Below are 27,431 nucleotides of genomic sequence, written 5' to 3' on the forward strand. Positions count from 1 at the left end.
TAGGCTTTATTGCCAGCTTTTAGTTGGTTCATCCAAGTTATCTTGAGACTACATTGATCTAAATGTACCAGGATCTAGCATTTATCAGTGTTTCTGAAATGAGATCTTGTTTTCATCCTTGTTTTTGATGATCTCCCGTGTTATGAAAATGCGTGATTGGTTTGGTACATTTGGTACATTTCCCATTTATATTAATCAGGCAGGTTTTATTCATTCTCCCTTGGCTGATGTAATTCAGACTAAAAACTACTTTATCTACTATAGAGATTTATTACTTGAAATAGTCAAATAATGGAATCAGGATTTTCATTTTAGAGGGGCAGGTGCTGGTGAAATGTTGTTGCTAACCGCTTCTGAAACTTGCCAGACTTTTCAGTTATTATTAAGGTCTGGAAGCCAGAAGATAAATGGAATGACCTTGGGACAGCCTAATTTGCTTTTTCCTGTCATTATAGTAGAAATGATGAAGAAGCCTGAAAATTTTCAGCTCTTCAGAAATCCAAGGAGCTAAAATTTCAAAGCCAAGATTGGGTGAATCTTATAGTTCAAAACACTTGCAAAACCATTCCTGTAGATCACATCCTATGAAATAACTTCCATCGTTTCAGGACTGTATCTTGAAGGGCACGACACCTGCTTAGTAAAACTGCAAAGTTTGACTACCCATATGCATTATCTTGTTCTTAATGCAAGGCAGACCTGCATTAAGAATTTAAATGAGGCAGAGTCAAGAATCTTAGGACCAATTCACATGATCAAACTGATAATAGAATCATAGAATTGGAGAGTTGGCAGGGACCATGTGGGTTATCTAGTACAACTCCCTGCATTGCAGGAATCTTTTGCCCAAGATGGAGCTTGACCCCACGAGCCTGAGATTAACAGTCTCATGCTCTAGTGACTGAGCTGTTATAATGTTGTCAGCATGTAAGTTGGATTCAGCTGAGCGGATTCAGGTAGCTTTCTTCCTCAGTCCCTTTGCAAGCTGACCCACATTCTCTACAATACACTCTGTGAACTACTTCAAATCTACTCAAAGTGGGTTAAACTGCGCCATTATTCATTTGGACTGTATTGATTTCTTTGTAGCACATGCTGAAGCAGTTATTTGAGTATACCTCTTCTTGCCAAACACAGACCTCTGAATCTACTCGGGCCACTGGTGGAGGAAGGGGTTTGTGTGGCTTGCCTGGGGGTTATCCCTGGGGGGGGGGTGACATCGCCGCCCTGACCCCCGGGATGCTTGCCACGGGTGGCGCCCCCTGGAATGCTTGCCACGGGTGGCTCCCCCCCCCCGGGTTGCTCTCCATGGGTGGCTTGCCCCTGGGACGCTTGCTGCGGGGAGTGCCCCTGGGATACTTGCTCTGTCCCCATAGGCAGCTAGCCCCACCCCCAGGTGTACGGCATGTGTGCCGCTCCGCCTCTGACAACATATAAACATTGCCAATTTGGTTTTTTGCAAAGTACCATTTCTGAACAGTGAAAGATAATAATAAAAAAACAAGTCAGATTTTAAAGCATACATCTACTCATAAAGGATGGGATGCAGGTGGCACTGTGGGTTAAGCCACAGAGCCTATCACTTGCTGATCAGAAGGCTCATGGTTCGAATCCCTGCGACGGGGTGAGCTGCCGTTGCTCGGTCCCTGCTCCTGCCAACCTAGCAGTTCGAAAGCACGTCCAAGTGCAAGTAGATAAATAGGTACTGCTCCGGTGGGAAGGTAAACGGCATTTCCGTGCGCTGTTCTGGTTCACCAGAAGCGGCTTAGTCACACTGGCCACATGACCCGGAAGCTGTATACCGGCTCCCTCGGCCAGTAAAGCGAGATGAGCGCTGCAACCCCAGAGTTGTTGGCGACTGGACCTAACGGTCAGGGGTCCCTTCACCTTTACTCATGAAGGGTGATAAAGCTATAACCAGTCAATTCTACCATGGGTTTTGAATGCTTCTATGCCTGCAGGAATATACTTGTAGTAAAGATGCAGCTTCTCATGACATGACATATAGTAAATAATTTTGCTAAACCACATTACATATACGACCTCCTATCTAAAAAATGGGGCATTCGCACAATTGACATCAAATATTCACACATTTCCCATTCTGTCACAGAAATGTAAATCTTACATTGTCTTGTGATTAAAAATTATTCATGTACACGTTAATAATATTCACACATGGTACAAATGCCAGGAGAGATACATTAAAGGTATACCAAATATGGTCTTACTTGTGACACATTTCAATTAACATTCATATAGGAATCACCATATGGCTTTCTAGAAGTTGAAAGCAATATGTTTCAACTTTAAATGACATTTCCATGGTTAAGAATGTTCCATTAAGATGCATTTATGCGAACGTGCAAGGCCCCACCACAAGCCCCCTCACATGCAAGAGCTCTTCTTGCACACATCGTAGGACAATTATGTGATCACACAATCTAGTTGGGTCATTTGTTTCTCAGATTTATCACAGAATGTTTATTTTTTAATATATATTTTTATTAATTTTTTGTGATGAGTAGCAATAGGATATATATATATAGAGAGAGAAAGAGAGTCAATGTTTTAATCATAGAACCATTCAAACAAATCAGTCATATTCAGAGTGAGACATTACTGTTGTAGGAAATATGGAGTTGAGGGGAAGAAAGAGGGAAGGAACTGGGGAACAATGAAATTTCATTCTTTTACATGTTTGTTTTGCAGTCTTGGGAGATTTTCATGGAATAATGCAGCCAAGAAATATTAGCAATGGATATTTTAGCCATCATTTGGGTAAAGAAAAGGACTAAAAAGAGAACTATCATTTTTTTAATAGAATGAGATAAGTACCCTTTTCTACTCTCATCTGATTACTTGTTTTTTTCACAGGTATTTATGTTAACAACAAGCAATTACAAACATCTTGATTACATTGCACAAGGGACATTGTTGACACTTCCTTCACTTAACCAGTTCAAGCAAACATTCAGATATTTTTGACTTGGCAGAACAGAGATAGTAACTGAGGCTGGATAGCCTGTCTGAAGAGAACGTGATCTGACATTATTCCTTATTGCAAATGCCTAAGAACAGCAAAGTGGTTAAACGAGAAATAGATGATGATGTCATCGAGTCAGTTAAGGATCTCCTATCAAACGAAGACTCTGTGGAAGATGCTTTCAAGAAAAGCGAGCTGTCGGTTAATGACTCGGACGACAAAGATGTAGATGTGGAAGAGGGATCTGACGTGGAAGATGAGAGACCAGCTTGGAACAGCAAACTTCAGTATATTCTGGCACAAGTTGGATTTTCTGTAGGTTTGGGGAATGTGTGGCGATTTCCTTATCTGTGCCAAAAAAATGGCGGAGGTAAGGCTCTATATTTGCTCGTTGACTTTGGTTATGTAAAGATTGTGACTGTTGGTCCCTGTAGTCTGTGAATCCCATGTTTACTGTTATAGTAATCTATGCTGTCTCCCAGACACAAACCAGATGTAACATCAGCAGAACAATCCTTCTGGACATATATGGTGGGGGTAAAGTTACTACCACCACTGTTGCCCTACAGGTTTGCTATGGGCAGGGCAGGAATGGGGGAGCTTATTCCTTTCCATTGGCTATAATTGGAGGGCATTAACTATGCCAGCGCCAGATAGAGGGTTGGGCTATTTCTGTGGGCCAAGGGACTTACCCATTGGCATACATACTGTTTTTGCTGGTGGGGAACCACTAATTTCACTTCCTATGGCTCCTCAATGGGTTTTCTAGTGGAACTTGGATTGTATGCTAACCTCATATTTGAAGTTTTTTTTTTTTAAAAAAATCTGCACTCTAAATATTTGCATTTAGGGCACACTTTTTAAAAAAATGCAAATATCAGCAATGGGGGGCTGATAAGTATCAGGATCACAGCAGGTATCATGTAAGTATCAGGATCTCTTTCTAGACACTGGATACATCTCTTTCAATGAAAAATCTTTTCTGTTCTTGCTTAAATCATTCCTAAAAGTAACAATTCATTTGATAAGTTTTTTCTAGACCACAGATTGGCACTGTTAACATGCTTTTTGCTTCAATTAAGTAAATTAATCAATTTATCAGCTGAAGGCAAAGGATTGATCACAGGTTGAGCCTTCCAAGTTTCTTGAATTAAGTGATTTTATACCGGAGCACACAAATCAATCATTCTGGATTATGACTAGATTAAAAGGTGTCCCCATTGCCATGTGGGATCTGGAGTAAAACAGCTAACAGCAACTGCTACAAATCCATAGCACAAGTAAAGAACGAACATAAAGTTACTTAATGAACAAATTCAACATTAATCAGAATTACATTTATTCAGAAACAAGCTGCAATGCAGGATTGTAGCCTTAATTTTAGTGCTGCTGCCATGGATATGCTACAATTGATTCTAAATCAGCACACTGTCCACAGCAGTTTGTGGCCACCAAAGAACAAATTGGGGTTGCCCCCAGCCCTGAATTAGCTCCCAGAGTTGTAGGGTGGAGAGAGAAAGTTTAAAAAACACACGTTAGGATATGCTGCTAAAATTATTTCAATAATTGATCCCCCCCCCCCCCCGTGCATTTTCAAAGCTTTACAATTGATTTGGCATTTCTTTTCTTTGCCAATATATGAACTTCAGTTTGTCCTGCAAATTACTGGCAATTATTCTTCCTGTAGCTGCAAAACAGCCTCCTAAACTTCCTGTTGCTCTTCAGAGTTATTGGATTTCTCATAATTACTGGCTTGCCCTGTCATTTCTTCAAATGGGGACATTTGCAGATCATGTTGCTTGGTTTGCAATGTGAATATGTGGAAAAAAAAATGTGCCTGGATATCGGAGCAATGCATGCAGGCATGTAGAAAGAAAGCACATTTATTTTTACATTACAAATACTGGAATATAGCAACTAAATATCTAATCCATGGGAAGTATTGTGTCAATTCCAGCTTTAGAGTAGACCCATTGAAATTAATCAACATGACTAACTTAGGTCCATTAATTTTAGTGAGTAGGGCTAGGATTGGGTAGAACCAACCACGTTATTATTAGAGAGTTGATCCTAGAACATTTTGATCATTCTCACTTCATGTTTGAAGCAGTCCATTTTCAGGAGAAGAAGAAAGGACAAGCTCTCTTGAGTTTGGCCCTGCTTACCCCAGCGAACACTTCTGTTACTCTGGCACATGCTGTAGTTCAGCAGCACAGGAATTGTAATAAAACAGCACAGGAATTGCGAGCCAATGCGTCACAGGGTTACTTACTCACAAGAAGATCCAGGAAGGGCCATCCTGCTGCTTGAGTTAACAAACTGCAATGATTCCTCAATATAAGACTGATATGGGAGTCTGAAAATCGAAAGCAAAAGCTTCAAATTAGTGTTTTTTACCCCATGGTGGTAGGGAAGGTGGCAGACTACTACAATCAGCCTTCCACTGAAGAAGCATCACAGCTTTTTATGTAATGCAACATGTAGGCCTTTACTGCCAAAGTGATTTCCCCTACATTATCTCAGCAAGCAGGTTGGCACCATTATTTCCATACGATGCAGTTGTCAAAGGGTGAGTGCATGTGCATGCACAAGACAGTAACTTGTCAAAACATCCACAGCTAAGCTTGTCTCCCCACAATATTATTTCCAGCAGTGATTGCTTTGAATAGTTAGCGGTGAACAGCTGCTAAAACTACATAAAAAGCAAGATCCATTGAAACAACAGTGATCAAGAGATCCATATGAAAAGCAGTGTCTGAAAATAACAGCTGAAATAGATAATAATAATAATAATAATAATAATAATAATAATAATAATAATTTATTATTTGTACCCCACCCATCTGGCTGGGTTTCCCCAGCCACTCTGGGCGGCTTCCAACAAAGATGAAAGATACACAAAAATGTCACATATTAAAAACTTCCCTGAACAGGGCTGCCTTCAGATGTCTTCTGAATGTCAGGTAGATGTTTATCACTTTGACATCTGATGGGAGGGCGTTCCACAGGGCGGGCGCCACTACTGAGAAGGCCCTCTGCCTGGTTCCCTGTAACTTGGCCTCTCGCAGTGAGGGAACCACCAGAAGGCCCTCAGAGCTGGACCTCAGTGTCCGGGCAGAACGATGGGGGAGGAGACGCTCCTTCAGATATACTGGACCGAGGCCGTTTAGGGCTTTAAAGGTCAGCACCAACACTTTGAATTGTGCTCGGAAATGTACTGGGAGCCAATGTAGGTCTTTCAAGACCGGTGTTATATGGTCTCGGCAGCCGCTCCCAGTCACCAGTCTAGCTGTCGGCTACCTACCAAAGGAAGCGGTGATGGTGCCTGGTGCATTTCTATTTAGCAGGGCATCCCATAAAATTAACACCATGACAAAAATAGCTGTGTGCCCCATACTCAACATATTTGGGATCAACCTTCCCTAATTTAGTGCCCTGCAGATGTTGGAATCCCAACTTCCATCAGATGCAGCCACCATGACCATTGGTCAGGGATGATGGAAGGTGTAGACCAGTGATGGCCAAACTTGGCCCTCCATCTGTTTTGGGACTACAGTTCCCATCATCCCTGACTACTGGTCCTGTTAGCTAGGGATGATGGGAGTTGCAGTCCCAAAATAGCTGGAGGGCCAAGTTTGGCCGTGACTGGTGTAGACCAACTACCTCTGGAGGGCACCAGGGTTGCAGATGTTTGCTTTAGGTAGTCAGGGCATTCAAAGAAGCAGGGCATTCAAAGAAGATATAGAATGTTGGGGGAACTGATTAAATAATCACTTCCCTTTCAGATCCTGAATTCACATGGGAAATGTAGCACCATCAGGCTTTCTTTAGCAAAATATAGATGAAGGTCACTTGCGCACACAACTGAGTGCTTTAAAATGTATGAATTTGTGGCTTAATTTCCGAACATCTCCAAACTGTGTGGTTGTTAATGAAAAATGAATCTTGAGTCTTTGAGAGGAAATAAAATCTTGAAAGAGTAAGATATAGATTGACATGAAAAGAGGTGCTTTCCCATATAAAAAATGGGTAAATTATGGGTAAGGTGGCATCTTCTTCTCCTTCAGACCCAGAGCAGTAGATATTCCTGATCAGAGTCCCTACAGCCAATATTATAGCCAGGCATGTCTCTGGAGTGTTGATTAGTCACCTGGACAAGGAAGGATGCACCTGATCCTGAATGGATACACAACGGTCTGCTTTGAAGAACTCAAGATGAAGATTATACTGCAGGGCCTTGTTTACAAGCCCTTTCCATCAGTAATTTGTCCACATACCTCACTCATTAATTATATGTACTTCTTTCAATGCCAAGTCCACCACACTACAATGTTCTACACATTTCCTCGATATCGCTGAGCTACACTGACTCCTAAAGTGATTTTGATTTTCAGGCCTTGATACTGGAGATAGCTTATTGCATCCACCTATTAGTTTGTACAGCCTTTGTTCCAGCCTTTGCAACTCTGCTTGATGGTTATATGCAAACACCACCATAACAGATATTTATGCAAATTGTTCTGCACTCCTTTCTAAAATACATTTCTGTAATCTCAATATTTCTCAACATCTTCTTGGTTTGACAGGTGCCTATCTTGTGCCATATTTAATTTTGCTGCTGGTCATCGGCATACCACTTTTCTTCTTGGAGCTTTCAGTGGGTCAGAGAATTCGGCGTGGAAGCATTGGAGTATGGAATTATATCAGCCCCAAGCTTGGTGGAATTGGATTTGCAAGCTGTGTAGTAAGTACTGCTTGCGTAGTAGGTAACGTGACCTGTTTCCCAAGCCTTAGTGCATACCGTGAGTTTTCCAAATACCTTTTTATTTTAAAAAGGAGCTAATATGCTGAAGGATTAGCTTTGTGATTTGCAGAGTACCTAAGATTTATATATTAAAACTAAGGAAGGGATCTGTCTCAGTGCCCACATAACTATGAAACTAATTAGCTGGTATGCCACTTGTTTAGACTACAGAAGCCTCCCTGAATTTGTGCCCTTCAGATGTTTTAGGCTATGACTCTCATAATTTTTGGACACTGTCAAAGTTGCATGTGGTTGGTGGGAACGGTAGTCCAAAACAAATGGAAGCAACAGGTTGGGGAAGGCTGGGTTAAGCAGGTAAGGTGCTAAAGAAGATCATTTATCTATTTCTATACTGCTTACATGCCCAAATGGCTTCTAAAGTGGTTTACAAGTATAACATCAATGATAAATTCCATACATAACTAAAATACACAGTAAAACAAGCCAGTTAAAAAGAATAACCATTAAAACAGTTTTAAAAATACTAAAACAATTAGATCAGGAAACTTAAGTTCAGGGGAAGGCTTGCCTAAACAGGTGTGTTTTCAGGAGCTGGTGGAATCCCAATGCTGATGGCACCTCTCAGCAAGAAGGGAATATAACTTTAAAACAGAGGAAATGCACCTAAAATGTTTGGAATCTGCAGATGCTGCCTATCTTTTAAAGTGCATTACCTGGTCATGCAATCGTTATATAGATTGAAAATCTCTTTTAGCTCCTTGGTTTGTGCTGAGGCAAAAAGCCAGTGGCAGAGTGGAGACAAAGGCAGAGTGACAACTGTAATTTTACTTTTGTATCATAGGCTAGTATGTATACATTGCCATGTACCCCTTTCTGTCCTCTATCTAGAAAAGCAAGGATATCCAGCTAGGAAGGGGGGGGGGCGTTTAGGGTTTGAAGCAGGGCCAGTGAGGTTCAATGTTGGGAAGAGTTTGTTTTGTCATGAGGAGAGTTCTGACTGCCAGACAGAGTGGTTTGGAGGCTACATTTAGCTCCTGGGCCTGAGGCTTCCCACCCTTATGGCACACTGTAAGTTCATGACTTAAGCCTGGTCCTGCCACAAGATGTGATGAAGCAACTTGCTTCAGGCAGCCCCATGGCAGAAGAGTGTGTCTAAATCAGGCACCCCCAAACTCGGCCCTCCAGATGTTTTGAGCCTACAACTCCCATCATCCCTAGCTAACAGGACCAGTGGTCAGGGATGATGGGAATTGTGGTCCCAAAACAGATGGAGGGCCAAGTTTGGGGATGCCTGGTATAAATGATGCATCAAGACTTCAACATGTTCTTTCCAAAGTTGGTGTTTGTTTCTGCATCAGATAATAGAACTTGGCAATTAGAGAGCCATGTTAAAAACGTTATTTTCTATGCCAATACTAGGAAAATTGCTTCTGAAAAGATTTTACTTTTCCCACAGGTATGCTTTTTTGTGGCCCTATACTACAATGTCATCATTGGATGGAGTTTGTTTTACTTTTCTCAGTCCTTTCAGCACCCGTTGCCATGGGACCAATGTCCTTTGGTGAAAAATTCTTCACATACTTGTAAGCATTCAGTGTATTAACCTTCCTTCCTTCCTTCCTTCCTTCCTTCCTTCCTTCCTTCCTTCCTTCCTTCCATCCTTCCCCTAACTTTAGAAGTTTTAAAAATGCTTCAGAGTACAAAAACCAAGCAAACTAAAGAGGAAATCACTGAAAGCAAATATTTTGGTCCAAAACCCAGTGAATTGTTTGCTGACTCTCTAGCATTTAGATTAAGAATATTTGGCACCTTAGCACTTTGGTTTTGTATAACCATGCTGAACTGGAATGTTTCATATTGTTAAATTAAGTTATTGATCCTTCCCCAAAATACTGCTTTTCCAGTATGATTCTTAGCAATAACACTTGATATCTAGAATAAACAATGTTCTAATTTAGAAAGGGGGGAAAATCCATAATATTACCAGAGGCTTTTTTAGTTGGTGGTCTAACTCTTTATTTTGACATATAGGCACTTTAATTGATTTCCTTGTGCATTTAGTTGCTCCTTGATTCAATTTCCCCTTATTGGGAGTTTTAAAACTCATAGTACTGGAAATGAAACATTTCCATTTGTTTAGTTTGGCAGAGATACTTATGGTAGATTTTGTATGTTATTGTAACAAAGTATTGTACCTTTTTATATATATATATATATAGAGAGAGAGAGAGAGAGAGAGTATTTGGCATGCCAGAAAAGCAAAATCAAAGAATTATGATATGGTAGAGTTTGTCTTAAAGATGACACTTTCTGAACATCCACAATGGTCTCTTTTGACATGGCCTGACACCATAGAATCATAGAATCATAGAGTTGGAATAGACCACAAGGGCCATTGAGTCCAACCCCCTGCCAAGCAGGAAACACCATCAGAGCACTCCTGACATATGGTTGTCAAGCCTCTGCTTAAAGACCTCCAAAGAAGCATCTTGACTGCCCATACTTGGGAACCACCTTCAAATGCCACTTTGAACTAAATACAGGGAATGTTATCACACATTTATGAATGATGTAAGAACATGACAGTTTTGATCTGAGAAAAGTTATTGAAGGTGACAGTCCCAGATCTTGCCTCTGGCAGGTCACATCAACCAATTAGGTTGACAGGAATCAAATGACATGGAAATATTTAATTTTTTCTTAGTATTATACAGTCATACTTGGGTTCTCGAACAGAATCCATTCCAGAAGTCTGTTTGACTTCCGAAAACATTTGAAAACCAAGGCACAGCTTCCGATTGGTTGCAGGAGCTTCCTGCACTCAATCGGAAGCCACAGAAGCTGTGTTGGACGTTCGGCTTCCAAACCGGAACACTCACTTCCGGGTTTGTGGTGCTCGGGAGCCAAAACGTTCAAGTCACAAGGCATTCGAGAACCAAGGTACGACTGTACCCGTGATTATGTTTTTCATATTTTAAACATTCTTAAAATTGTTTTAAATATGGAGAGATGCTATGGATTTTGAATTGTGGCTAAAAGGGAGGATTCTAGGAACTAGTGAATTCCATTAGTGGAAGCCCTGTGCAAGAGCTTCTGCTTTTGCAATGGGGCTTCCACTGCACCCCCAAAATCGGCTCAGGGGGCAGGGGAACCCCAAAACCTAATGTGAGGGGGAAAGAGGAGGATCATTCCACCTGACAAGCCAAAACGCTTGCCCTGACAGAATGATCACCTTATTGTGACATTGAATTCCAGCCAATGATTTTATTAAGTCAGTAAATAAATAAAAATATGGATCTGACTCAGAAATACAGTACATGTTTTGCAAAACATGATTTTAACCCAGGGGTCACTTGGTAGCCCACCACTGATCAGGGGATGACCCAAATGCCACATGTCCCAGTTACATAGACCTGCATCATTGGTTTACAGAATGATGATCCTGAGATAGCTGTCAGTCTCAGCTACATTATCCCAGCATATAGGCTGGGATTTTGATCTCAGGCTTCCTGAGGACTGGTTTCTTTTACCTATATTACACCAAATGTTAAGAGCTGTAACATTCAAGCATCTCTTCTCGGCTATTGGTCATCTGCTGCATCAGCATTTATCGCTCACTCTAATGGTTTGTTTGTTTTTAATGTTTTAATTCAGTAAACAGGAATAGAGATAGTCACATCTGTTCAGAAAAGTCTCTACATAAATCCACTATGAATGTAAGCCCATGCAGGAACATAACAGGAATTTCCAAGCTGGAGTCAAAGTCCTTAAATGTTCAAAATTCTGAAAGCAGAAACAGATGAATTGATTAACTTTTTATTTAAAGTTTCTCCAGGGGCAGGGTTAAAAGATACATTCTAATTTTACTTAGCTAATTTTAATAGTAGCATTTGCATTGTTTTTGCTTGAAACAGAAAGGTGCAGGTTCTGAAACGTTTTTGTGTAATGTGCTACACATTTCCTGTTGCTCTATCAACATTTACACTAAACACATAAATAAGGGTAATTGAATGTCACACTAATTATTTCCTTATTCTATTTTTTTCAATTTTCCTAAACATTAAGCAAAAAACAAAACACACAAAAACACACACAAAACCCCCAAGAGGACAATTGAAATACCTGTGAATAATCAGACTATATTATGTCTACTTTTATATCTACGGGAATTAGGCAATAACTCATGGCCATAATGAAATAATTCCATTCTGGCATATCATGAAGTATAATAGAATGCAATCTATCTCTAGGCTTTAATTATCTCCTGGTGACCACATGCCTTGATCTCCAAATAATAAGAGAAACAAATCTTAATTGCATTTCTAATAATATTTTTTCCTTTGCCTGAAGCCAGTATACCAGCAACCTTGAAAGTTGCCTTGACAGTTTGTTGCACAAATTTTCGTTATGAGATACATGATACTTGCTAGCTTGGTGTTACGTCTCAGTACTCAAATGTTCCCAGCGCAAACAGAGATTATGGTTACTGTAAAGTAACAGACTTTCCTTCTCTAAATAACTTGACATTAAATACATAGTTTCAGGAAGAGGTTTTAAAAATTGGCTGCACTCTACCCTGTGCTTAATTCAGTGGCAAAGCTCACATTTATGTGATCATAGCAGGATCACAGCCCTTGGCTAAGTTCCTTATTCCAGAGGATCTCAACTGAGGTCTCGCTGAATGGGAATTCCCTGCAGGAACAGAGTTCAAGAATATAGTACTAACAGAATAAATACATTTTAAGAACCATTTGCATTTATATAAACACTGTATCAAGTTTCCGATGTACAGGATTCTCATTTTCTGGACAAAAGTTGCATTGTGGAATTTTTAAGTCTGCAGTACCTATGCACAGTTGCTTGGGACACAGTCTCATTGAACCCAATTGAACTTATTCCTAAATAAACATTTATAGGGTTGGACTTTGACAAAGTCTGATATAGTTCTTGTTCTAGTTCATGCATCATTTGGAAAGCACTATATATATGGATGATGCTACATTGCTGTCTTGCCCTTCCCCTCAACTAAGGGTAGCAAACAGCAGAATAGCAAAGTAATGCAATTTCCCCCAAAAAACCTTCTAAAAATTAAATTATTTAAAACATTAAGAACTTCTAGAACTATTTAAAAAGTTCTGCAGAAGAGGGAATTATAGCAGCTGCAGCTTTCCTCATTCCTACATTACAAATTATATGTGCTAATCTCATTTTTTATAGATCCCTTAAAAGTACTAATTCCAGATATGAGGCAGGGCCCAGTCAAACTATCCTCTCGTGGGCTCCCTTCCTCTGTCAATGAGCCCTCACAAGTTTGTCTGCACAACACTGAGCAGTTGACTGACGACACCATTTTCATTTCCCCCAATTCTTCAGAATAATGCCTTGCCAGATTCAACATGGAACTTACAAGTGTCTAGATCCTTTTAATCAGCACTGCTCAGGTTTGGACCAAGAAAAAATAGATAAAGGGGGGGTGACAGAGCCGGCATTGGGGTGGGCCCTGGCAGCTCCCCTGAAAACTCTAGGTGCTGATATTGGTCCTGGGCACCAGTGATATCTTCTCCTGTGTGCCTTGTCAGTTTACAATATGGACATATTCCATGAAGGCTAGAAATTAAAAACACATACAATTCCCACCTGGCCAAGATAGCATACCTGCAGATGTGGTGCTGTACTGATTCAAAACAATGGAAAAAAAGAAAGCACTTGACCTGCATTTTCCAATGTGTGTGTCTGGATAAGCCACAAGTGGCAGTACCATGATAACAAATTATAGGAATTAGAATGCTTTGTAGAACTGTCTACATGTTGCTTTCTATTTAGGATCCAATTAATATTTTAGATTGCCTTTTCCTTTTCTGATCAGTTGTGGAGCCAGAGTGTGAAAAAAGCTCTGCAACAACGTATTACTGGTACAGAGAAGCACTCAATATTTCCAGCTCTATCTCAGAGAGTGGAGGTCTAAACTGGAAAATGACGATCTGCTTGCTGGCTGCTTGGGTTATGGTCTGCCTAGCAATGATTAAAGGGATCCAGTCTTCAGGCAAAGTGAGTAGTTCCTTTTTTGTTTTCTTTAAAACTGATTTAAGTATTCTTCACATTTGCCACCTGAATTCTTCTCCACCACACCCCTTTGTCTATCCTCCCATAAAGTTTGCATGGAAAGGCTGGCAGCATGACTCACCATGCTTTTCTGTAATCTCTCCAGTGGAGAAATGTTGGCACATCAACATTAAGATTGTAGTCTATTAAATACAGAAACCATACTTGGATAAAAAGAGAGGGAGTGTTGCGGTATGAGAACCTTTGTTTTGTTTTCATTTGCCATAGATAATTCTTATAATTGCATCTTGGTGTGTAATTAAAAAAGAAAAAGGAAGAAAACACAACAAAGAAATGAGATTTGTAGTTGGCTTTCTCAGGATGGATTTCTGTTTCTGGATCTGGACTGACTGAGTCCATGAAACAAATTGCCAGGCCAAGTGTCAAAGATTAAGTGTTCAGGATGTCAATGCCCAAAGGAGACACCTAAAAGGAAGACAGGGAACCACATGCTAGACTGTGATTCTTCATGTGGTCTGCAAGTGGAGAAATGGACATTAAAAAGCATTTGATCATACCAATTGTGTATGGGAGGCTTGTGAGAAATGAGAGCCCAGAGCAGCAGAGGCATTGGATGAGGCAAGGATAGAGGCCTGGTTTTCAGAGGCATGGTTGCTCTGGAAGAAAAGCAGAAGCAGTGGAGATGTGAGTTCAGCATTGGAGCCAGAGCTAACCACATAGGGCATAAGTGGAAGCAGAGGGTCAAGATGAGTAGAATCTCCAGCAGCATTTGCACACAAAAATGTCTAGCCCTATTGCACCTTTCTCATTGCACATTCCATGCAACCATAATTTTCTGGGGATCAAGGTAAGAATGATAATATTGATCTGAAGATAATTGCATACAGAGTGAGCCTCCACAGTCTCTGCACCTACTTTTCCTTTGCCATTTGCCAGTTTCTAAATTGCTAATACACATGCCTGATGTTTGATCCATCTATGACTGTTTTGGACCATGTGACAGTTTACTTAAAGCTTAGGATTGGCTTTTTTGTTTGTTTGTTTCTATTGCAATAGGAGATGAAAGGGAGGGGTTGCTCTTTATGGAATGTGCAGATACTATACTTTCTTTGATGTACTTTTGCTGTGACATGTCCCAGATTGAAGATAGGAGTTTGCCAGGGAAGTCATACATACCCTGCCCTGATTCTTTTTTCTGCAAGTGGTCCTGACTCACCAGTCAAATGAGTGATGTCTTCACAGAATGAGTTGGGTGAAAATACTCACATGGGAACTCTTGTCATGGCCACCTTCCCTTAGGGCTAGAGGACTGAGTCATGCCAGAATGTGGTATAATAAAACTAGTGGCAAATAAAAGCAGATTATTATTAAATTTTTTTCACAGGGTGCTTCAGATAAGCACAATTCACTGGGAAATTCTCTTTCACAAGCTTCATTTTTAGTGTAACTTATACATTATGTGTTCCTTCCATTAGATCCAAGACTCGTGACTGTACAATGCAATCTTACTTTCATGGAACTAAATCCCCATGTGGGGATGTATACTATTGCACATCCCTACAAATTCAGCTTCTCAATTTCATCTTCCCAGATTATTAGTTTATATAAGAGATTGTGGTGGAACAGTTGCTAAACTCTTATATATAATATAACTTCTGGTAAAGAAATGGTTTCCTATTATTACTGTTATTATTTTATTTTCTTAACTAAAATATAGCCAGTACAAAATTGTTGTTGTTTTATGATGATGATAAGACTCAAAAGGCAGACTTTTTAAATATCTTTTTTACCAGGTGGTGATTATAATATCAAGTTTCTTCCCACTCCTTCCATCCTCAGAGTCACAAGAGCCTTAACTCTGAAATTCTCTGTTTGTAACACAAAGCAGAGTTAAAGGATTTCAGCTCAGAACAAAATCCTTAGCCACAGTCTTGGATCCAAAGCTTCCTTCCCCTGACAGAAGGCATCCTACTGTTGGAACAAGATTCCCTCCATTAAACAAAGGGAAATTGGGGCCACATCTGCAGCATATATTTAAAGCACCATGATATCACAGCTCCCCCCCACCTCAGCCCTGGGAAGTGCAGCTTGTTAAGAGTTGCTAGGAAACCCCCAATTTCCCTCTCAAAACTATAATTTCCAAAGTGGTTCATTAAACACTTTCTCCAGGGAACTCTGGGAATTGTAGCTCTGAGGGAAATAGGGGTCTCCTTACAATTATCAGCATCCTTAACAAGCTACTGTTCCCAGGATTCTTAGGGGGAACCCATTACCATTAAAATGTTATAATAGTGTTTTAAATGTATGGTGTGGATGCGGCCTTAGATTTAACCCAGAGGCTCCTGTGTGCCACTCTTTGGATGCATATTGCTTTCCCATCTCAGCAACAATTTCCTTTCCCTTCCTTGTATTAACTGTCACTACAATTTACATGTTCACTGAAGCAAACCATAGTAAAATGCAAACATTACTCCCTCATAACTACAATGTCCCACTTTGAACCATGATTCCAACCCCTCAGGGAGCGATGGTTTATTTTAGCCCTGGTTGTTATCCATCTTGCATGAAACAACACTAGAAAGGTAGGAATGGGAAGGGAAAGGGGTCAAGGGGCACATTCCTGGTGTTCACTCCCAATGTGCAAATTGTGCTTTACATGTATGTTGATGTGCTGAATACAACGCAAGGATCCTCCTTTTCCTGTTGAGTATTTGAATAAAGTTGGAGCCTTGGTCAGAAAACAAGGAGGAGTTGTTGCAAATAATGCATTGGTGAAATACATGGCCAAATCACTAAAATGCACTCATATCCTTTCACGGTGAAGTCCCTTTCTTAACAGCACCACAAGTGGCATGGTATACTTCAAAGTGTTTCAAAATACTTCTTACTTCACATGATTTGTTTCTTCTGATAAACAAGAGCAATGGATCCACAAGCTATAATTCTGCAATTCTTCAGATCTCTGAAGCTAGCACACAGTGCCATGCTGGGCTTTGAGAATGTCAGATGACCTTAGGTTTCTGAATGCACTACGGATGTGGTTAGACTGTGGAAGACAAGAGCCATTAATGGGTTTTATTTTAACATTCCTTTCGTATTTTTCAGATAATGTACTTTAGCTCCCTTTTCCCTTATGTGGTACTTATATGCTTTCTAATCAGAGGGCTGCTCTTAAATGGATCACTGGATGGCATTCGTCACATGTTTACACCTAAGGTATGTACTTGGTTTCTGCCTATTATGTTTGATTGCTTTTGACATTCGTTTCATGCCTGAATAGTTTGCATGAACTCTTGTTTCAAGATCAGATTATATTGCAGTTAGGTGGAACAAGTCAACTGCGTTGGTGTGTATCTGCTGTACAACATAAGCTCCATTAACATAAAAGTAAATAAAAATCTCATCCTTTTTACACCATTCAAACCAAGGCTGTGTACATACTACCATTTACTCTGCATCAAATACACTCCCATCACTGGTTTGGGAAGCAGTGTACACAGGTTGTTAGCCACAATCTATATCTATCCTGTTATATGTCCTTTTTTTAAAAAAAACGAGGTACTGCATTTTGATGCATTTCCCACTTAAGAGTTTAGATCTGAATTGAGAAAAGGAACAGCCTAGTTGTGCTTTAAGCTGGTAATGTCTACACTGCCAAAGTCTCAGCCCACAGGGAATCAGGACTTTTCTACCCAGTTAGCACTGTCTGCCAGCGACTTTATTCGCACCCATTCCAGTGGTGCGGGATCACACAACAGGAAAGCTGCTTCATGTGTGTGTGTGTGTGTGTGTGTGTGTGTGTGTGTGTGTGTTTGTAGAAAACCTACTTCAGATTACAACCTCCACTTCTTCCATAAACATATCCAGTCAATCTGATTGGGATTACATAGTAGGGTAGCATGGGGTAACTAATTCAACAGTCTTGAATATGGTTCTACAGACAGTTGCTTATGCCAGGCATAGTCATTCACCTCTGGTGCTAAGTGCTTCCTGTGCTAGTGCTGGACAAAGTTTCTAAGAGGGGCATATCAAAAGTGACCCACAGCATGACTCATAAAACACAAAGCCTCTGCCTCCATGCAGTACCCTCTTGGAAAATTCCCATCCAACAATTCTTCCTTTTCTCAGCATTCATCTCATAATTTCACTCTCCACAATGGCTGCCCCACCTCATCTTGGCCAAAAAGGATGTGATGTTTTATTTATTATATTTCAATACCCAAGAAGTTCAAGGTAGTTTTCATGGATCTGCTCCCCATACCATTTTATCCTCATAACAATCTGTGAGGTTCACCTCGTGACCAATGACTGATTGAACTCCCCTGACCATAGCGTGAGTGGTTTCATATTTAGTTTAGAATATGGAGGCTTCCTGCATCATTCATGAAACAGGTTTAGCATGTCAAAATCCACTCAAACAACAATCTCATTGACTTTGCCAAAGGGGAAGGGTCAAGTTATGCTCCCACATTACATACATTCTAGAAACATTTTCTCTTAATTTACTGCATTTATTGAAGAAATCAGGATTTTCAGTTGCACTGTTTAGAAGCCACATGTGCCTCACAACTCAGTTTTGTGCTTATTCACCTACGTGCACACACTCCTGCATACGCAAAGGCTTATGTGTTCTCTGTCCTGTTACAAAATGGGTTAATGTGAAAGCATCAGGTAGGATCATAGAATTGGAAGGGACACCAAGGATCATCTACTCCAACCCTCTGTAATGCAGGAATATCAACTAAAGTATCCCTGGCAGATGGCCATCCAACCTCTGCTTAAAAACCTCTAAGGAAGGAGAGTCCACAACCTCTCTAGGGAGACCATTCCACTTCCACAGTCCAGAAGAGGACAGCACAATAAAATGATGGCAAGACTCTAGAGCGGGGAACCTGTAGCCCTCCAGATGTTGCTGGCCTACAGTCTTTCTCATTCCTGAGCATTGGTCATGCTGACTGGGGCTAATATGTGCCCAAAAAACTCTCGAGGGTCACAGGTTCCCCACTTGTAATCTGGGAATAAGGCCCATTGAACACAGTGGAGCTTACTTTGAGCAGACATGAATGAGGCTGCACTGGAAATCTTGTTCTGTTGGGAAGTTATAAAATCTACTTGTGTGTTCAAATGGTTGGTTTTACTCACTATCTTCGAGTTTCTGTTGTGGAAAACTCACAAGTCCTTAGTCAAGATCATTCATACAAAGTAGCCACAAGTGTCTGTTAAAAAGACACTCCCTTCCCTGTAGACATATACATGGTAGAAGACTGGGAGCATTACTCATGTCTTAATGATGAAAAACTAAGCCAGAGAATGATTAAGAGATTTAGGAAAAGTCACACGGGAAGTCTCAAGCCGCAGCTGGATTGAACTGAGATCTTGCTAATCCCTCTGTAGATGGGAACCCCTGACAGTATGTAAGAATTTTTTTCTTTCACATTTTCTATGCACACCTTAAACAAGTAGTTTTGTGTGGACAGGTTTACAGAGAAGTAATGGTCTTTTGGCAGAAAGAGCTGATCGCAAAATCCATTGGCTAAACTGCTTCCTTGACAAAATGCTGCTTTTACTTCTAGTTACTTCTAGTTACTTCATTTAGATCCCACCTTTCCACCAAGGAGTTCAAAGTAGCTCCTTCTCCCTCTCCATTGTCTTCAAGAAGGAGAGAAACAAAGAATGTTTCTGACCTTTTGCTGCTTGCCCCTGAAAGGGTCAAGCAAAAAAAACACACAAAACATTGGTAAGAATTTGCAAAGCAACCTCTATCAACACCCCTTCCATTCCTCTGCCCCAGGGCCCAGAAACCTGGGGCCTAACTACATGTGACATTAAAGATGTGATTAGTGGTAATAACACCAACAAGCATGGTGTATCAAGATTGCTGGGAGGGGATATTTAAGCCTATAGTGATAATGGGAGCCCCTCCCTAATTTTAATTGCATAGGAAGCAGGAAGATTTCATGAGGACTCTAGATATGGAGGGAAGGTTTAAACCATTCCTCTAAACTTCTCATTTAGGGCAAAATTGCTAGGGAGAGCTTTTCCAATTACATGTATAATTCCCCAAGCCTTAGTTAGATTTCTTCAAAGCAGTGGGCATATAGAAGGATGACATCCCAGTTAACCTCCAGTGGAAATTCAAACAGAATGATGTATGTATATTTAGCACCATCTAGTGAGCAAACTTTGCTATAACTGTACGGTGATGATTTGCCTCATCTGTGGCACTGTGTAGTGTTTCAGTGGAGAAAGTTTCCTGTCTAAATGTTTTTAATTATACTTTATAGTACAGAAAAATCTCGTTTTAGCTGTGGAAAAGATTTAGGAGATTATTTAGAAAGTTTTGTAAAGCTGAAACATTTGCTTTTAATAGAAATCATAATGCCTAATAGAGATGTAAATAATGGAACAATGGTTTGTTTTGTTACTCTCTATTTACTATTAGAAGGCTTATCTAGAAGGAAAACCTATTAAACTCAGTAAGACTTTCTTCCAAGTGCATAGTACTGCATTATAGTAATACTAATGACATCTAAAATATATCTAAAAATTCACCTTAATCCTTTATCTTGCTAAAAATTTGTTCAGTTGCTTTGACCTTCATAGAAGAAATCTCACATACTCACATCAACATTAGCTGTCCTAGTTTCATTATTTATTTATTGTATTTTCATGTGCAATTTCTAAACCATCCTTCATCAGTTATGATCACATGGCAATTTACAGTCAAACACCAGTACAGTACATTAAAACAATAACATTTCTATAATGCTTGGAAAACAGAATGATAGTTTGTCTGTTGTTTTGGCAGCGATGATAATTTGCACACTATTCAATTAACAACATAGAATTAATAATAATGCATTAGTGTCTAAATATTTTTTTGCTGCTTATAAACACAGCTGCACAAAACCCTTGTTGACTGACATTGATGAAAGCTGTTTTTAAAGTGTGTGTGATTAGCAAATCTATTGATTTTTGATTGATGTATTTCTTGTGATACATTTTGACCAACCTGCAATGCAAAAGAATGAGACAATGTACAGAATGCAAATTCAGCTTGTGGATTGAACATTTGAGCGTAAAATTTAGGGTGCTGGGGGTTTTCTTCCTGGATTATTTGTTGCCTCTCCATTTAGGAGAAATGCTGTATTTTGTAGCTGACATGTATTGTGTCTAATTTCAAACAGCTTGAAATAATGCTGGAGCCCAAGGTCTGGAGAGAAGCTGCTACTCAGGTGTTCTTTGCCTTAGGGCTTGGATTTGGTGGAGTCATTGCCTTTTCAAGCTACAACAAGAGAGACAACAACTGCCATTTCGATGCTGTTCTGGTGTCCTTCATCAATTTTTTCACTTCTGTGCTGGCAACTTTGGTGGTGTTTGCTGTTCTGGGCTTCAAAGCAAATATCATAAATGAGAAATGCATTATCCAGTATGAATATTCATTTCCTTATCCATTTTTATAGTATATTTCACTTAGGAATTCCCACAGCAATTCTTTGGATTGATGGTGTGTATGCCTATATTCCCTTGTGTTTTGCAGAAATTCCGAGAAGATTGTCAATCTTCTGAATGTCGGCAATCTGAGCAAGGCTATTATACCTCATCATATTAATTTATCGAGCATCACAGCAGAAGATTATAATTTGGTTTATGATATAATCCGGAAGGTCAAAGAAGAAGAGTTTCCCCTTGGTCTAAAACCTTGCCAGATTGAAGATGAACTTGACAAGGTGAGAGTAACACTTCCATCTTTGATGCAAAGATTACAGAATGTTTTAATAATCCTTATTGACTGCAGGACAATTTTGATATTTATATATATTTTCCACTTCCTAATAGCTTTTCTGACTCCATTGTTCTGCTCCCTCTTTCCTCCTCCTTCTCTCTTCATTGATTTTGCCCACCTTATACAATATTTTGACTTGATTTGCTGCTGTTTTGCCACCCAAGTTTAATTCTTTGGCTTTCTCCTTGACAGGCTGTTCAAGGAACTGGTCTAGCTTTCATTGCCTTTACAGAAGCCATGACCCACTTTCCTGCTTCTCCTTTCTGGTCAGTGATGTTCTTCCTTATGCTGGTTAATCTGGGGCTTGGAAGCATGTTTGGAACCATTGAAGGCATTACGACACCAATAGTTGATACTTTCAAAGTGAGAAAAGAAATTCTGACTGGTGAGTTGTTACGGATTTCTTTTCCTCAGTTCTACTTCATTCTAAGAAATGTTAACAATCAAAATGACCTGCTTGGAGACATGGTGGCAGAAAATTCCATTTCTACCAACACGAAACAAGTTGCCAAAATTTTGAACCCATAATTCTTCACAAATAAAAATAAACGAGACCTAATTATATTAGGGGTTCCTATATTAAAAAGAGTGACAAGTGAGCCACATATTCTGAACTCATATATTTGACAGTGGTTTGTTCAGAAACATGGTAAAGGGTAAAGGAAACATGGATATATCATTCAAGGACATAATTTAGTACAGAAGCCTGAAATCTTTCTTTTTCAAAGCAGAGTGCTATTTTCTCCTGTTCTGATTACCATTCATCCATTCCTGAACTATTTAGTTGAAGGGTCATATTTCAATAGTAGGGCAGTTGTTTTGCATTGCATAAAGTCTTGGGTTCAAACCCCAGCACCTCCAGGGAGGGCTAGGCATGCCCCTGGTCTGGAACCCTGTAGAGTCACTGCCAACCTGTGTACACAATATTGGGCTGGATGGACCAAGGGTCTGACTTGGCAGCTAGGAGATACAGTAGTTTGCTTTGTTTCTGAATGCAGGAGAACCCCTCTTCACAATTCTGGATACTGAAACCACTATCTCTACAATTTTTTGCTTGTTTGTTGTACTTATTTATACAGGGCGAGTCCTTTAAAAGAGGCCCAGTGGATACAGAGTACACATGTTCCACAGGGCCTCTTTTAAAAGACTCACCCTGTAGTAACAGTATTTGTGTCTCTTCATACAACATGAAACCAAGCATAAGAGCAAGAATAAAATAGGAACCTAAAATGCTCATCCATAAATATATATATGTATATATATATATATATATATACAAGGGCAGATCCAAATGAAACCCAACCCATGGCCAAGTTGAGCACGATCCTTTTTACAGTTAGAGGAGGTACCACATTCACTTAATCATGAAATCTCCCATGTCAGGTTTCACTTCTAGCATTTTGAGGGGTGTGAGGGTCAGAGTGGGGAAAGGCTCAAGTCCATTCTCAGTCTCACCACATCTGGAGGTGAAGAGTAGGGAAGAAATGAGAGAACAATCCTCTTGTAGACCCTTACTTTACAATAGCCACTTCCATGCAAGAAGAAAATATACTGTATCCACTAACCCAAGAAAATAATAATAATCTGAGAAGCACTGTATCTAGAATATATCAAGAATATGAATGGATGTTTGATATCTCTTCCCTTATCTTACTTATGTGCTTTATTGCAGTTGTCTGCTGTCTTCTGGCCTTTTGCATTGGCTTAATATTTGTACAGCGGTCTGGTAACTACTTTGTAACTATGTTTGATGACTATTCAGCCACATTGCCTTTGCTTATTGTCGTCATTTTGGAGAATATTGCCATGTCTTATGTTTACGGGATAGACAAGTAAGTGCACATCTTGAGTTGTTCATATAGCTAACATTGTTGGCAATTAGGAGCATCACAAAACCATACATTAGCAGCAGCCCACTGGAGCTAATGATGTTCTTTTTTCTCCACTGCCTCTCCCACTCCAGATTCATGGAAGACCTAAAGGATATGCTTGGCTTTTCACCAAATCCGTACTATTACTATACATGGAAATATATCTCCCCAATTGTTTTGTTATCTCTGCTGGTAGCTAGCATTGTCCAAATGATATTAAGTCCCCCTGGTTACAATGCATGGATTGAAGATAAGGTGAGTGATTATTTTTATAAAGGAACATGCATCATCAATGACTGTAAGTTTTAGGCATATAGAGTGCATATATGACCACATAGGTTCTTTTTGCATTGTATTTTATAAATGCACACAAAGTGCACAGTGCTGCTAGATCACTGCAGCAACCTTGTAAATAACCCTACAAAAATAAAATAAACTCTGCAGACAGATTAATAACCTGTATTTTTATAGTAGCTGTTGAGAAGGGGATGTTTCTCCTCCTCTGTAGCCAGCATGGAAACATAGAATAGGACATCTTACCAGTCGGGAAAACAGACTTGTGTGAGAGAGATGGAGTGATCTATTCTTCTTCCACTAGCTTACTGTGTTTTAATGCTTGTTGTGAAGGAAGAGACTTATCTTCCTCTGCTACTGGCATAGAAACCAAGAGGACTTGCAAAAGAATGACAGAATGATCTAGAAGGGGGCATCCACCTGCTCTATCAGCTTCCTCACTTGCCTGCATGAATCCCTTGTTGCCAATGGCGGTCAGATGAATTGTTACATACAAGGCTATATGGCACAAAAAGGGACTTGATCTAATCACCCTACAATTGCATGAAGGTTGTCTTTTAAGTGTTTTATTAATGCTCATATATTTGCATTGGTGGTGTGGAGGTTGCAAAAGACCTGTATTAATGGAAGGAAATGTGTGGCAGACTGTGGGCACATAGTTCACAACTGCACACAGTTTGCAACATAAAAAAGAAGAAGAACAGAAGATTCTTAATGGATCACTTGTACTGGGGCGGCAGGGGAATTTTGGAATTCCAAAAACCAGGGAGAAATTTGGATAAGGAGAATTTTGGAAACACCTCTATTTTTGCAATTTGGGGAGGAATTAATGAAACAACTTAAAAAAGAAAGGTTTCTGAGAGAGCACTAGAAGACTAGGCTTAAGGAAGGCAGATGTACGAATGATCTTTCTGAATTTTTTCTTGGTCTATGCAGGCGACCGAGGAATTTCAAAACTACCCAACCTGGGGGCTGATAGTCTGTGTGTCCTTGATTGTTTTTGCAATGCTCCCTGTCCCGGTAGTCTACCTGATTCGCCGCTGCAACCTTATCGACGATAGCTCTGGCAGCTTGGCAGCGGTTTCCTACAAAAGGGGGCGTATTATAAAGGAGCCTGTGAATCTCGAGGGAGATGACACCAGCCTGATCCATGGCAAGAGTCCAAGCGAGGTGCCGTCTCCAAATTTTGGGAAAAACATATACCGGAAACAGACTGGTTCTCCAACTGTGGACACTGCCCCCAATGGCCGCTATGGTATCGGTTACATAATGGCAAACATGTCGGATATGCCAGAGTCTGACTTGTAGCTGCAATGCAGTGTTGATGCCTCTGTTCTTGGAACATTTGTTTCTCTTAAGAGAAGTGGTCGGCCTCACTTACCAGAGTGCAATCTCAGGTGCCCCATGACTCTGTGCTTAAAAACATCCTGACATGTGGTACAAACAAACAGCTTGACAATTCCCTTTGGCTTGATTTTTTCTGGTTTCCATTTGTACTGAAGGGAATGCACATAAAAATATCAGTCAGTGATGGCATAGCCTTGCCAGGATTGCCAATTTTTTAAAGAATTATTTTTGCATTTAATTTGAAAGTTTTCTATCTTTAAAGTACAGGTGTTACCTCAGTTTGTAACAATTTTTTAAGTGAATTCATATTTCTCTACTGCTGTAACTGGAATTTCCTTCTTTGTTCCTGCAAGTTAACTCCCCTAGTATTGGAAGAAAAAATTAGCTCCAAAGAGTTCGCCAATCCTGTATTGACTGCACTTATTTGTACATACGTTTTGTAGATATCCTGTACTTTTTTTAAACACTCGCAATTCCTTAGGCTATTAGCTGAGTAAAAAAAAAAGCAAAACAAACAAATTTTAAACCCTGCAGATTATTTTCTTACATGTAATAGCTGTATAGAGCAATAGTATTAGAAAACCAAGTATAATGATGCTGGAAACACAAAATTCCTCACACTCTGGGGAACTGCATATGACGTGGCTGTATTTTACATACTATATTTGGTTTTTTCAGTGTGAAAATTATGTAAGACTGAGTCGCTCCAAGACTCTTAAAAGATTGTGCAGATTCTGCATTTTTCTAAGCTGTGTGCCTAAAATAAAAATAAAAATAAAAACCCTTCCTAATATTTATTGTGGTTACAAGATTATATATATTATATTTATATATAATATACTTGTAATGTACATATGTATAGTAATGTTGTATGTAACAGCTTCAAACCCTGAAGCAAGATGGCTTTAAACCTGTTTTTTTCTGTTCTGCTTGTTTTATGCAAAAAAGAAATCCCCTCCTAAGTCGGTGATAATTAAAAATTGTATACCATTACATTTAATCTAGGAATAAAGAGTGTGGAAAGGTGTTTTCTTTGTACTTTCTGGAAATTTGGGGCTGGATTTGGGGCAGGTGGTCCCTAGCTGGCCCAGGTTGGTGGAGCTAAGTATTCCTATTTAAACATCCATAATTAAAATGTACAACAAACAAGCCCATTAAACCAGCACATAAATTAAAACAGTGATGAAAACAATTAAAACAAGACGTTAAAGTTTGGCGATCAGGGAACTGCTTGTCTATACAGGCATTGTCTTCAAGAGCCAGCAGAATGCCAATACTGATAGGGCCTTTCAGACTTAATGCATCTACTAGGCAGTGTAGGGGATGTACCAATGTCGCTGCAGGACAGCCAGGCTGAACAAAGAAGCTGCATATTTGAAAACAGACTCAGATGAATGGAACCACCTATGTCTCTGTGTTCTTGATTGCTGGAAAAGAGGCCTGCTGAATTCTGGGCCTGTCTCCAAATAGCCAGGCTTTTGTGTAGCTGTGCAAATCCTGCTCTGATATTTAGAGGTAGAGTGAAGCTGCTTTCAGCAAAAAAGGGCCTGTGAAGGAAAGCAAACTGTGTCTGACTTCATTTCAGAAGACTGCAAGATTGGATCCTGCCTGGCCTAAACTCCAGGCCACTGGCTTTTGCACAGAGGCTGTGCACAGTTTGTGGCCCTCTTTTCTGCTGGTCTCTCAGTGGAAAGTATTTAGGCAGCGGGAAGCATGGAGTATCTGCTGGGCTTGATCAGTGGCCATTGTGCTCTGTGTAGCAATAGAGGGTTGCCACTGTGCACAGCAAGGCTCAAACAAGCTTTCATCATTACACCCCCCCATTAAATGGTGGCCAGCTCTAACCCTAATCATCCTGAGCTATGGAAGTTGTCTTCTTGTTGTTGTTTATTAAAATTGTATAAGGCCCTATACCTGTAGATCTCAGGGCAGTTCACAACATAAAATCACAATATAAAAAACAGAAAATACATAATAAAAACAAAAACAACCACCACCCAATAATTCCCCCTCCACAGCACATTTTAAAATGGCATCAGATGTCAAGCACCCAAAGGCCTGGTTAAGGAGGAATGTGCCAGCCAAACCTCCTTGGGGAAAGCATTCCATCAATGGGGAACCACTGCAGAAAAGGCAGTGGCTTGTTATGCCAAGCCCAAATCCCCCCACTACCCTGGTTCCAGTCCAAAACACATTAGACAGATGCTCTTACTTCATTCTGGCAAGTAACAAGACAGACACTGCAGGTTCTGCAGCAGGCACAGGACTCAGGAGTCAAAATACAGTTGAGGAGTAGCCAAGAAGCTTGGAACTGGATGG

At 40.0% G+C, this 27,431-nt stretch overlaps 1 protein-coding gene across 3 annotated transcripts in view; it reads left to right on the top strand.

Annotated features, from left to right (window-relative positions):
* Positions 1 to 26,139, top strand: part of SLC6A15 (solute carrier family 6 member 15) — a 40,531-nt gene extending 14,392 nt beyond the window's left edge. For all 3 annotated transcript variants that reach the window (XM_083699207.1, XM_083699208.1, XM_083699209.1), the window contains exons 2-12: positions 2,878 to 3,356; positions 7,573 to 7,730; positions 9,208 to 9,334; positions 13,618 to 13,799; positions 16,920 to 17,030; positions 21,002 to 21,243; positions 21,355 to 21,544; positions 21,793 to 21,985; positions 23,273 to 23,432; positions 23,564 to 23,726; positions 24,702 to 26,139. In XM_083699207.1, the coding sequence (XP_083555333.1) occupies positions 3,068 to 3,356; positions 7,573 to 7,730; positions 9,208 to 9,334; positions 13,618 to 13,799; positions 16,920 to 17,030; positions 21,002 to 21,243; positions 21,355 to 21,544; positions 21,793 to 21,985; positions 23,273 to 23,432; positions 23,564 to 23,726; positions 24,702 to 25,073 (2,187 nt within the window). In that variant the 5' untranslated portion in view covers positions 2,878 to 3,067 and the 3' untranslated portion in view covers positions 25,074 to 26,139. The remainder of the gene's footprint in view (positions 1 to 2,877; positions 3,357 to 7,572; positions 7,731 to 9,207; positions 9,335 to 13,617; positions 13,800 to 16,919; positions 17,031 to 21,001; positions 21,244 to 21,354; positions 21,545 to 21,792; positions 21,986 to 23,272; positions 23,433 to 23,563; positions 23,727 to 24,701) is intronic.
* Positions 26,140 to 27,431: the final 1,292 nt, after the last annotated feature.

Source organism: Podarcis gaigeae (genome assembly GCF_964106915.1).
Source record: "Podarcis gaigeae genome assembly, chromosome: 10".
In the NCBI taxonomy this organism is placed as follows: Eukaryota; Metazoa; Chordata; class Lepidosauria; order Squamata; family Lacertidae; genus Podarcis; species Podarcis gaigeae.